This window comes from Elephantulus edwardii, unplaced genomic scaffold, assembly GCF_000299155.1.
Source record: "Elephantulus edwardii isolate Elephantulus edwardi_28Jun2011 unplaced genomic scaffold, EleEdw1.0 scaffold00037, whole genome shotgun sequence".
Classification (NCBI taxonomy): Eukaryota; Metazoa; Chordata; class Mammalia; order Macroscelidea; family Macroscelididae; genus Elephantulus; species Elephantulus edwardii.
The window spans coordinates 9,282,331-9,295,713 of record NW_006399787.1 but is presented as its reverse complement, the minus strand read 5'-3'; the positions used below and the strand labels follow the sequence as shown (position 1 = coordinate 9,295,713).

At 40.9% G+C, this 13,383-nt stretch overlaps 1 protein-coding gene across 1 annotated transcript in view; it reads left to right on the top strand.

Moving 5' to 3' along the window:
* The window catches only part of TTLL5 (tubulin tyrosine ligase-like family, member 5), a 344,374-nt gene that overhangs the window by 273,201 nt on the left and 57,790 nt on the right, over positions 1-13,383 (top strand). The window contains exon 29 of the mRNA XM_006884777.1: positions 5,183-5,378. Within this exon, the coding sequence (XP_006884839.1) occupies positions 5,183-5,378 (196 nt within the window). The remainder of the gene's footprint in view (positions 1-5,182; positions 5,379-13,383) is intronic.

Here is a 13,383-nt window from a genome sequence, read left to right as displayed (position 1 = left end):
CTTTCTTGATTTTAAACCATGCATTGTTGCCTTGCTCTGTTCAGACAGAGCATGGACCTGTTGTTATCCTCAAATAAAGAGGTCTAGTTACACACTCCATTTCTGACATACAAGAGAAGGCATTAAAGTCAGTGTTACCTAGGAATTTTTTATCAAAGCAGATTTTAGAAAATAAATCCAATATTCTCAGCCAGTGAAGGAATTAACCAGGAATTGTGTTGCATTCATAGTCAGAACATCAATTTCAAGTTCCATCCTGAAATTCAATGTTGTGAGTAATAGGATAATATCCATACACATCCAAGGAAGATCTTTTAACACAAATATGATTCAATTATGCTCCTACATCTGGACCCAGTGAAGAAGGAACAGTAGTTGGGAAATACGGGCTTGGCAATAGAAATGAAGCTGGAAATAGAATGTTTGAATTTCATATTTGCAATTATTTATTCATTACAAATATGTTTTCTAAAAGGCACAAAGGACAAGTTTACATGTGGATCTCACCTGATGGGCTGCATAGGAATCAGACTGGCTACATTGATGGAAGAAATTGTTGGAGAAGCTCAATATTGGCAGTCAAAACTAGGCCAGGCGCAGACTGTGATTCATATCATCAATTACTTATATGCAAGTTCAAATTGAAGCTGAAGAAAATGAAAATAAGTCCATAGGAATCGAGATAAGATCTTGAATCAATTCCATCTGAATTTCAAGATCATCTTGAGAATAGGTTTAAAGCATTGAACACCAATGATCGCAGACCGGATGAGTTGTAGGATGATATCAAGGATATCATCCATGAAGAAAGCAGAAGGTTATTACAAAAACAGAAGAAAAAGAAAAAACTGAAAGGGATGTCAGAAGAGATTCTAAAGGTTGCACTAGGGTGTCGAGAAGCCAAAACTAAAGGAAAACAAGTCAAAGTGAAAGAGCTGAAAAGGTGATTGCAAAGGGCAGCTCAGGAGGACAAAGCAAATATTATAATGGAATGTGCAGAGAGCTGGAACTGGAGAATAAAAAGGGAAGAACTCACTCTGCATTTCTTAAGCTGAAAGTACTGAAAAACAAATTTAAACCTTGTGTTGCAATGTTGAAAGATGTTATGGGCAATATATTGAATGACTCAGAAAGCATCAAAATAAGATGGAAGAAATACACAGAGTCACTGTACCAGAAAGAATTGATTGACACTGAAGAATTTCATAAAGTACCATATGAACAGGAGCCAATAGTAGTGAAGGAGGAAGTAGAAGCTGTATTGAAGGCATTGGCAAAAAATAATGGCCAGGAATCGATGGGATTCCAATTAACTTGTTTCACAGATGCAGCCTTGAGTACACTCACCAGGCTGTGCCAGGAAATTTGGAGGACAGCTGTCTAGTCAACGGATTGAAAGATGTCCATATTTGTTCCTGTTACCAAGAAAGGTGATCCAACTGAATGTGGACATTATTGAACAATATCATTGATATTATATGCAAGCAAAAACACTGCTGAGGATCATTCCGAAATGGCTGGAACAGTACAGAGATAAGGAACTGCCAGAAGTTCAAGCATGATTTAGAAGAGGCCATGGCACCAGGGATCTCATTGCTGATGTCAGATGGATCCTAGCTGAAAGTAAAGAATACCCCAAAGTTTGTCTATCTTTGTTTTATTGTCTATGCAAAGGCATTTGACTGTGTGGATCATGACAAGTTGTGGCTGACACTGAGAAGAATGGGAATCCCAGAGCACTTGATTGTGCTCATGAGGAACCTATACCTGGAGCAGGAGGCATTGTGTGAACAGAGAAGAGGAGAACTGCATGGTTTGTAATTTGTAAAGGAATTGGCCAGGGTTGTAGTCTCTCTCCATGTGTATTCAGTCTGTATGCTGAGCAAATTATCCAAGAAGCTGGACTCTATGAAGAGCGGTGTGGCATCAGGATTGGAGAGAGAATCATCAGTAACCTGCCTTATGCAGATGACACAACCTTGCTTGCTGAAGGTGAGGAGAGCTTGAAACACTTGTTGTAGAAGATCAAGGAATGTAGCCTTCGGTGTGGATTGCATCTCATCGTCAAAAAAGCAGAGATTCTTGCCAGTGGACCAATAGGCAGTGGTAGGTGGATGGAGAGATTGAAATTGTCAACAGCTTCATCTGGCTTGGATCCACAATTAACTCCCTTGGTACCAGCAGTCAGGAAATAAGGATATGCATTGCCATGGGGAAATCTGCTGTTAGAGACCTTTCCAAAGTATTGAGGAGTAGTGATATCAGTTTGAAGACTAAGGTACATCTGGTTCAGCCACAGTCTTTCTGATTACTAGCTCTGCATCCAAGAGCTGGACAGTGAATAAGGGTGACAGAAAAGGAAGTGACCCTTTTGAGCTGTGGTGTTGAAGAAGAGGACTGAGTGCTCTTTGGAGACAAGAATGATTAGGCTTTGCCTTGCATACTTTGAACATGTTGCTAGAAGGGGCTATTCCCTGGAGAAGGATGTGATGCTGGGAAGAGTGGAGGGACGGCAATGGAGAGGAAGACCCTCAGCCAGGTGGATTGACAGGGTGGCTGCTCCCATGAGCTCCTGTGTGTCAGGAAGTGTGAGGATGGCGTAGGATAGAACAGGCTTCAGATATTTTGTTCATAGGGTCACTATGAGTTGTACTCGACTCAGCGGCACCTAGCAGCAACAGCATAGTTAATCTACACAGTTACATAAGTCTTCTAATATCCACTCACTAAATCTAGACTGGTTCTTCCACAATCAGCAGATGAAAAGTGGCCAGAAAATTATAGATGGTGCATTTCCTGGCATTTGGTACAATTATCTTAACAGTATTCAATAGTTTCATTCTAGATTTAAAGCAGGACGTGACCCAGGGGATGTGGCAATCTCGAGACTGTTCAGTTCTTACTTATTCACCTCTCCTCTCCTCAGTGTTTGTTTGTTCATTGAATCAGGGTACTCCTGCCTTGACCTTTCTGTTTGTTTATACCTGGATACCCTTCTCTTTTCCCTCTTCTTCCACTCCCAGTTCACTGAATCCCTTTAACAATTCTGTGGGTTTCTTGCCCATAATCTTCACGAGGCCTTGCTCTTCTTTCACTAATGAGAACAGAGATAACAGGTTCCTCTGGCTTATCCTTTCTTAACCATGTAAATCACTTCGTCTTATGAATAATGTTAACATTTTAGGAATGCAATTAGGTACTTATTCATATTGCTACATTCTCCATATCTCCGAAGGCCCCTTGGGAAAGGGCCTTTCTTTTTAACAGTATGCACATTGAGAAGTTTCAAGAAGGATCACTTAAGATCAAATGTCATATTCAAAAGAATTCATAAATAAGCTCTGGGCTTTTGGGTATGGTTCTCCAAGATTAGCTCCAAGTGTATAATTATGCAACTGAGCTGTGGAAGCCAAGCTTTGGGGGTAGACGAACATGGGCTGGGACATATCAAAGGTGAGATTATGTGAGGAGAGAACCTTTTATCCATGGATTTCAGAATACATTTCACAGAATTACCTTTAACTAGATATTTGGAAATCTCTTTGGAGAGAGAGCAAAGCAGAGACCTGAAGTCACCAAGCTGTGAGGGGCACAGGTAAGAGAGGCATGTGGCCTTCTGCTCCATGTCATAGTGTTGTGTTGGAGTCAGCCAGACTCAGGTTCCAAATAGCCAGGTGGCTTGCAGCTGAAAGGGGACTCAGAAGGGTCTGCATAATGTCCACCCCATGCTGTTGCCTCTCTGCTTTTGATAGGACCAGTCACTCAAAGGAAATTTATATGGGAAAGCCACATAGCCCACAGACTTACATCATTGGAACTGCTTCTTTTATATTAGATGTTGTTTCTTCTGTCTGAGGCCCATTAATGAGGGTTTGGGGTAAAGTTGTACATACACTATGACGGACTTCATAAAGTTTCTTCATTGTAAAGTTTTTCTGGCGACCGCAGTTAAACAAACCCACGTGGTAAAGTCCAGAGAATATACCTACTCCTCTTCACTTAATGACTATCTCGTTATCTAACATTTCATATTTAAAACAACAGTTTTTAAAAGTCTGTATACTTTGATGCATTAATGATGCACATCTAGCTGTAACGAATAGCAGTATGCTGGCTGTGAAGTTAGGTTATGTGTGAACTTGGCTGCACCGTAACTCTCTGATGTTTGGTAGTTGAATAATGATGTAGTAACCCTTCATTTTGTAATTTGATATGATCATCCTCTGGTTTTGATTAATGCCAATTTTCACTTAATGGCCAGGTCTTTGACACCTAACCAAAGGTTACTGAAAAATGTTAAGGAAATGGAAGTACTGCCAAATAAGATTACTGGGTGTGTGTGTGTGTGTGTGTGTTTTAAAAAAAGGTTGGGGGGAATAGGGGTACTTTTCTAGTGGAGGGAGAAAAGTGGACTGAGAAGACTGTAGTCATAAAAATTTTGACTCAGATATACATACACGTGATCACTGAAACCCAAAATTTAAAAACTTGAGCTGTAAAGATTGTCAGAATATTTAACAAATGCATAGACTTACCAGTCAAAACAGTCACTGGCCTTTTGCCTTTCTCCTACATACGACTGAATCTCGCTCTGTTGAGGTAAATGTAGGGTAATGAAAGGGATTGTCTCCTCATACCAGTTATGTTATCCCGTGAGGCTGTGATAGGAACCTGAGCTCAGCTGTAAATAGCTTCTGCAAACACAAGTGGATACGTCATCTAAAAAATAATTTTTCTTGAATAAGACATTTTTAAGACAAGAATGCTGTCCTTTCAAAGTTGATGTTAGAGAAAAGGATTGAGTCTCTTTTTGTACCTGGAATTAACTTATTATCATCCCCTCATTTGAAGCTCTTTGGGCTCCTCTTGGGAAACCCTGTGTAAATCACAGGAAAGTGAGGCTGCTATTTCAGTATTTAACATTCAGCAAGTATTTGTGGTATACTGACCACAGTGCCAGGGCTTGTTGTAAGTGTCAGAAACTGGGGACAAACCAAAGGAGACCCTTTCTTTTTACTGAGGAGCTTCCAATTTAGGAGGGGAGTCAGCATTTTTCATGCAAATAGGTTCTTCATTCCAAAGAGTGTTTAGTTCTCTGTAAAGGAAAAAAAGACCTGAGAAATTTCACTCCTTCAGCTTGTCTTCACAGCCACGCTAAAAGTCTGTTTTCTTTTCTCTTCAGGAGCCTGCAGACAGGGAGCTTTGCCTGGGAGGGAGAGTTGGAGAACAACGCATATAGCAAGGCAACCGGGGTGGTCCCTCAGCACAAGTATCACCCCACTTCAGGCAGCTACCAACTCCATTTTGCACTGCAGCAACTGGAACAACAGAAACTTCAATCCCGGCAGCTTCTGGACCAGAGTCGAGCCCGACACCAGGTAATGCAAGATGCCATCGCTTCTATAGTTAGTTGAGGGCAATGGGAAACAGAAGAGTAATTTTATTTTGTTTATTTTATCTTATCGTCTTGGTCCTGGCTTGTATTTTCTTAGAGAGGCCTTTCTCAGGAAGCACAAGGTGATGTTGAACTAGAGCTTGACCTTCCATGTTGTATCTGAATGTCTCTCTGTATGAACCTTTTCTGTTGTAGTGGTTAACATTTCTACAGGATGGCTGTTAGGTGGGGAACGTCCTTCTTCTTATCACAGACTGTCAAGTCAGAGCCGACTCATAGCTGACCCTCCAGCTGGTTTTCAGAGGCTGTAAATTGCACAGAAGATTGCCTGCCTTCTTCTGCACAGCAGTTGATGGCTTTCCAGCATGTGCCTCTGACTCGAAAGCACAATTCCTCACCAGTCGGCCACCAGAGCTCCCTAGTAATGTCCTCTTGTTGTTGTTGTGTATCATTGAGTTGGAGCTAACCCGCAGCTGACCCTCCAGCGAGTTTTCAAAGGTAGCAGATCACAGAGGGGGAGACTGCCCATCTTTCTCCCGGAGGCAGTTGGTGGATTCGAAGCTCATACCTTTGGATTGGCAACACAGTTCCTTACCACCAAGCCACATGTGCCCCCTAATAAGCTCCTAGCAAGTATAATTCCCAGATATCAAAAAGCTAGTAGTTTAAACCTCATTGTAACTAAATTCATTACTTCTTTGCTCACAGACATGTTAATATATACATGTTAAACCTTTGTGATATATCAACATGTTCAAAGAACAAACAGCTTTTGAATCGTTCTTGGAAGAAATGGTCATAAATTAGGCACCTGTTCATTCAGTAAATATTTCTCGGTTACGTGTCACGTGCTGAAACAGCCCTAATAGTACTAAAGTTACAGCGCTCGGTGCTGACTGAATGATCAGTAGTTTGAACTCATCATCTGTACTGCAGGAGAAAGAGGTGGCACTGTGCTTGGGTAAAAATTACATACAGCCTTGACAACACGTGGGGCTGCTCTGCTCTATCCCACTGGTCACCACAGGGTGCCCAAGTCAGTATCTGCTGGAGAGCAGTGGGCTTGGTTTTGGAGGCATTGTTTTATGGAAATGATCATAAATATAAATATAAAATCCTTGCTCTTAGAGAATTTTTATGCTATTGAAATTTTGATTCCCTGCTGTTGTCTTTGATAACAGACAAGAATTTTTTTGTTATTGTGTGTGTGAGGGATCTGCTTAAGCATATTGGATTAGCATTTTTTAATATAATTTTTTATTGTAATTTTAATGTCAGTTTACAGAAAACATGGATTTCCATTCATTCATTGTTGCACATTTTTCTCTCTCTCCCCCCCCCCGCCCAGTTCACTTTTCTCTTTAAAAATTTTGTTTATTGTTGCACAATTTCCTCCCTCTCCCCTACCCCAGTCCTTTGCTGTGCACCTCTTACTCTGGACTTTTGCCATGCAAATAATACCTAATTATATATATATTCCTTTTAAACAATTTTTTTCCCTCACCAGTTTGCACTTTTCATTATTTACCCTCTCCTTTCTTAGTTTCCCCGATCCCCCAGCATCAGTCCTATTTTATAACAGTGGCATTATGCAGTATTTGTCCTTGTGTGACAGATCTTTCACTCAGCATAATGTCCTCCAGGATTATCTGTTTTGTATAATATTTTATGAGTTCCTTGTTTTTCATTGCTGTGTAGTATTCCATTGTGTGGATATACCACAACATCTCAATCCATTCATTTGTTAATGGTCAGTTGGGTTGGTTCCATCTCTTTTCTATTGTGAACAACAGAACAGTAAACATGGGTGTCAGTATATCTGCTTGGGTGGCAGTTCTGGTTTCTTTAGGGTATGTTCCCATTAGTGCGACTGCTGGGTCAAATGATATTTCTATTTTCACCTTTTTGAAAAAGCACCATATACTGCCTTCCAGAGTGGTTGCACCATTCTACACTCCCACCAACAGTGAATAAGGGTTCCAGTTTCTCTATAACCTCGCCAGCATTTGATGTTTGCTGCTCTGTTGAACTTTGCTATTGTTATTGGGGTGAGATGATATCTCATAGTTGTTTTTCTGGATTAGCATTTCAGGGGCCCCCAAGTATAAAGGAAGAATGATTTCACAAAGTCATGCCATAAAGAATTGAGGGGTTTTTTTCCCAATGATTCACGGTCATCATTGATCTCAGTTGCTCTGTGGTACAGTAAAGATACTGATCTAACTCTGGACCAAATCTTTGCGCTTCCCTGATACTTGTTTACTTACAGAATTGTCATTTACCTCTTTCTTTAAAAAACAAACAAACACAAACTCTGTCATTGAAACAGAACTGTCTCATAGCTGACTCTCCAGCAAGTTTTCATAGGTTGTAAATTGGCACGGGAGATTGCCCATCTTCTGCAGAGCAACTGATGGCTTTGAACCACCTGCTTTTGGGTTGGTAGCACAGCTCCTTACCATCATTAACTTGTGCAAATTTAACATTTACACATAGATAAGCCAGACTTACCTAAAATTCTCTTTCCTCTAAATCAAACCGTGATCATTATAACAATCTCTACTTATTTTCTTTCCAGCAGTTTACCAGACATACCCTGTATTTGCAGCATTGCTCATGACTTGATTATCTTTATTAATAACACTGTTCTATGTATGTTCTGTTAACTCATTGTACTGTGAAATTAAAGACACAAGCATTTGTGAAATAATACTTTTAGATCAATTCTACTAGAGCAGAATCTAGACTTCTGGAAATTGTGGGCTCTAACATCTTTTTTGATCACCACACTCCCCTCTGCCATGAAGTAATGTCATTTAGAAAATCTTCTGATAATTGACACCATTGGACATTTGCCACTGTTGCAGGTGTTTATAAATGTGTATCTGTGGGTTTGGATTTGGTTTTTTAAAAAAAAATCTTTGTAAACTTCTGATTTCCTGGCTGCTGGTACCAAGAGTGTTGATTATAGACCCAAGCAAATTGAAGCTGACAACAATCTCAATCTCTTCACTATCATTATGCTGCCATTCAGCCCAGTGATAAGAATCTTTGTTTTCTTGATGTTGAGCTTCAAGCCATATTGAAGGCTACAGTCCTTGACCTTCTGCAGCAAATGCCTCAGGTCCTTTCAGCAAGCAAGGTTATATCATTTGCGTAATGCAAGTTGTTGATTAGTCTTCCTCTAATCCTGATGCCACATTCCTCCTTAGAGAGCCCAGCCTCCCAGATGACCAGTTCTGCATACAGATTGAAAAGGTATGGAGATAGGACACATCCCTGATGGACCCCTTTTTCAATTTTGAACCATACAGTGTTTTCTTGTTTTGAATTGCATTGGGAAAGTCTGCTGTCTGGAAATTCTCCAGAGACCTGAAGAGCAACATTGTCAGTCTGGAGACTAAAGTGTGCCTGATCCAGGCCATGGTCTTTGCAATCACTTGCTATGCATCAGAAAACTGGACAATTATTAAGGATGTTAGAAGGAGAATTGGTGCCTTTGAACTCTGGTGTTGGAGAAGAGTATTGAATATACCATGGACTGTTAGGAGAACAAACAGGTTCGTCCTGTAGAGGGTGAGACCAGGCTGCTCCTTGGAGCAAGGATTCTGAGGCTTCATCTGACCTACTTCGGGCATGTTGCAAGGAGGGACCAGTCCTTGGAGAGGGAGGTCATGCTTGGGAGGGTGGACGGACAGGGAGGGGGAAAGGGGTAATGGGAGTAGATGTGTCAGAGACAATAAGTTTGGCACAGGATAAAGCTGGGTTCAGAGCTGTGTACACAGGGTCACTATGAGTTGCAAGCAGGTCAGCTTGACAGCACATAACAACAGCAACAACCTTCTGACCGCCCTGTCATTCAGAGCACTTGAGAATGCCAAATTCCTAGATGATGGATAATGGAGACACCACTGCCTACCTCACTGTATTGCCGTCATGTGTCATTTATAGCTCTTAACAAATCTCAAAAGTTGTTCCATTTTACATCATATATCCAGTCCTAGGAATGTTGAATTGGGGGTGAGGTGGGGGGGAATGGTGCAGAGCATTGAAGCTTTGGGGAAGGAGAGACGGTTTTGCTGACATTGACTTTTAGATACTGCTCCATTTTTAAATTCTTCCAGTTCTTTTGATTAGCTTCCAGCACTGACATTCCTTTGAGAACTTAAAATACTGCTATTCTTGTGTGCATTTCTTTCTTCACTGAGGATTATACTGGTTTAGTTTCACTGAACTATGAAGTATATGGAAAATAGGGGGTTGGTGTGGTTTTTTTTTGTTTTGTTTTTTGTTTTGTTTTTTTAAATCTGTCAGAATATCTGTCTTAAGGAGGAGTCAGAACTCCCAAGAAGGGAGTTATCTCATGTCTCCCAAAGAGAGAACAGAAATTCATTCATCATGTTTTTATATATGGATATAACATCATTTATTTCTTTCTGCTGTTTTTCCAAACCACAGCTGATTTAGGTAAAAAGGAATAAGGGTGGGTGAAGTTCTGCCACAGTGGTGGGTGAGGTAGATGAATTCTACTATAGCTTCAGTAGTTTATAACAAAAAAACAAACAAACAAAAAAAAAACCACCATCCAAAAAAAAAAAAAAAAAAAGAATTTAGAACTAGGTAAGGAGCAAATGAGTTATAAAATGAACAAGGACTTTTAGTGCCATTGTTGTTGTTGTTAGGTGCTGTTGAGTTGAGTACAACTCATAACAACCCTACGGACAGCTGACTTGAGCTCTCCCCTGCCTTGTGCCATCCTCATCATCTCCAGCACACTGGAGCCCTTGTACTGAAGTCACCATGTCAGTCCATTTCAGTGGGAGTCTTCCTCTCCTTTGATGACACTCCATCTTTCCAAGAAATGGAGCACTTTATTATTTTTTATTTATTAATTTGAATGAAAGTTTACCGAGACTTTAGATTTCCATTCATTCATTGTTGCACTTTTGCCCCTGCCCAAACTCCCCCCCACCCAGTTCGTTCTTCTCTTTGAAAAGTAAAAGAAAAATTCTTTCATTGTTATCCAGTCCCTCCCGCCAAGTCCACTCCACTATGCAGCCTTCATTCTGGACTCCTGTCATGACAATATAATACCTAACCATTTATCCCTTTGAAACAGTTCTCTCCCTCATCTGTTTCAATAGAGCACTATATTTGAGGACCTTGAGAGTCTTTATACAGAAGGAACAAGCATTGGTAAACATTAAGCCTTTGTTTTTAGCTTAGCCAGTGGCTTGTGCTAGACCTGACCTTTAAAATCATCACCGCATTGTTGAAACATGGTACGCAGTATGTCCTGTATTTCCCATTTGGGTTCAACCATTAGATACAGGTGGTATTTTTCTCTGCTGGTGCTAAATAAATTCTCAGTATTTTAGACTTGTTTTTCTAAGTTGTAAGTAACTTTTAATGTGTCTGAGGAAAGGGTAGAAGAGAAATCCAATTTCCCGAGCATTCCTTAATAAGACAGATTGTTTTCTGGAACCGGATGTTACAGGTGGCATTCTGCCATGCTACAGTATTTTAAATTGCATGACATTAATGGCACGAACTGTGCCTTTCAATAGTGATTTCCTAATAAAGGCCTTGGGAAGATCATAAGGCCTTTGTTGCATTACACACATGGGAAGTCTCCATCCACATTGGCCTCTGTCAGACCACGCTTGGCTGTCCAGCTTATAGAAAAAGCTCATTTCAAGAATGCAAAGTCTGCTTCAAGGTGTGAGTCTGGGCGTGGGCATCTCGAGTCGTTTATGTGACGTAAGCTTTGGTCTTCCTCTCTGTCTGGCATTTGCACTTACTCATTTAGGAATTTTCATGCACTGAATCCACTTGGGAAGAGAAAAAATAACAACAACCCCGGCATTGTAATGTGGAGTGAGGAGCGTCACCTAGAGCCACTGTCCCAAGTTTCTGGAGACAAAGGTGTAAGAAATAGGTGAGAGCTAGTATTCTTGGTAGTTGTTGTTGTTGATTGCCATTGAGTAGAGCATGACTCATAGCGACCCTGTGAACAAAAGACCTGACGCCTTTCCATAACTATCATCATTTCTCAAAGTTCATAGAGTTTCCAGAGGTATGTGGTTTAGGAAGTGGTTGCCACTCCTGCTTCCAAATTTTTAGTAGAGCGGTTGAAAACTTGAGCTGCCAACCAGAATGTGGGCGGTCCAAATCTTCTGGCCTCTCCCCAGGAACCAAATGAGACCATTTGCATCCATGAAGAGTTACAGCCTTTGAAACCTTGTGCACTGTTTCTGTTCTGTTCTCCAGGGTAGCCATGAGTTAGTACCAACTCAGCAGCAGTAGACTTTTTTAATCTGAAAAAATGAGAGAAAATGGAAACGATAGGTTTTTACCCATTGATGGATGAAAACAATCGTTTGAAAACATTGTCTAGGTACTCGCTTTAGCAGTGCACATATTTAAACTGGAATGATACAGAGAAGATGCAAGGATGACCTGCAAATTCAAGAAGCATTCCCTATTTTTAGGGAGGAGGTGAAGGAAATGGGAAGGATACAGCTGGGACCTGAGAAGATTGGGTAATGATGGGCAAAGTCCATTGGGGATTGATTTTATAAATGATACTGCATGTAAATGGTTGGATGAAACACAATATGAATAAAGAAAGTGTGAAACACAATGTATACAAACTTTGTGAGCAAACCCATATAAAGTTTCCAAACATTGTATGTCTAAGTTAGATATAAGAGTTAGAATAATAGTGGGCAAATGCTGTCCATGACAGAACAGAGAGTGAAGATCATGGGCTTTGTAAACCACAGTCTCTGTACAGCTTCTCTCTTCTGCCGTGGTAGCGTGAACACAGCCCTAAAACCAGCTGGCTCCCTACATATCAGAGAACTGTCTTCTTCCAGGTTTTCTGTGGCTGATTTGGTGGAAGTAGATTGCCAGATAAAGAAACAAATGAGTGTGGCTGGGTTCAGACAAAGCTACACTGACAAGCTGGGTTTGGCCTCCAGGCGGTGCTTTGCAGGCTGGTCTAAGAGCCTCTGAAGACACAGATTGCACACCCACCGCGTCCCCAGCGCGTTTCTGACTCAGGACATTTGCACTCAGGCCCAGTTATTTCCATTTCTAGCAGCTTGCCAGAGCTCTGGTAATTTCTCCGTGTTGTTTGCTGCCATCAAGTTGAGTACAACTCACACAAATCCTGTGAACAACAGATGTGAACCCTGCTGTATCTTGTGCCACCCTCATAATCTCTGACACCTTGAAGCCCATTGCTGCAGTCACTCTATCAGTTTACCTGGTTCGCAGAGCCATGCAGTGCTCCCTTGCTCTGTTCACACAATACCCTCTTGGTCTAGGTCTAGGTTTCTCATGATCTGAATATTGATAATTACCTTCTACCTACAGTTCTAATTTGCGCCTCACTTGTCTGGAGTTTCTGTACAGAGGTAACTTGTGGGTGCTGCAAAAGTAGTGCCACCCTTAGTTGCAAATAGAGATTCGGTTTGACCCAGCAGTTCCACTACTGGGAATATACCATAAAGAGACCATAACTAACATCCAAGCAGATATATGCACACCCATGTTTATCGTGGCTTTGTTCACAATAGCAAGGAGTTAGAAACAACCTAAGTGCCCATCAACAAACAAGTGAATAGAGAAGCTGTGGTATATTCACACAATGGAATACTACGCTGCATTGAAAAACAAGGAACTAATGCAATATTATTCAAAATGGATGACCCTGGAGGACATAATGCTAAGTGAAATATCTCAGTCACAAAAGGACAAATACTGTGAGGCTGACATGGGGGGGTAAGACTGAGAAAAACTGGATAAATTCAACTGCATTGAAGTCAATGAGGGAAAGAACAGTTTAAAAATAATATATTTTAAGGCATTATGATTAGCATAAGAGTTCAGAATGAGGGTTGCAGAGTAGAGTATACTCGACGGGGTGAGGGGATTGTATACCAATGAAGGAGTTTTTCTCTTGCTTTTCAAGGAGAAGAGCT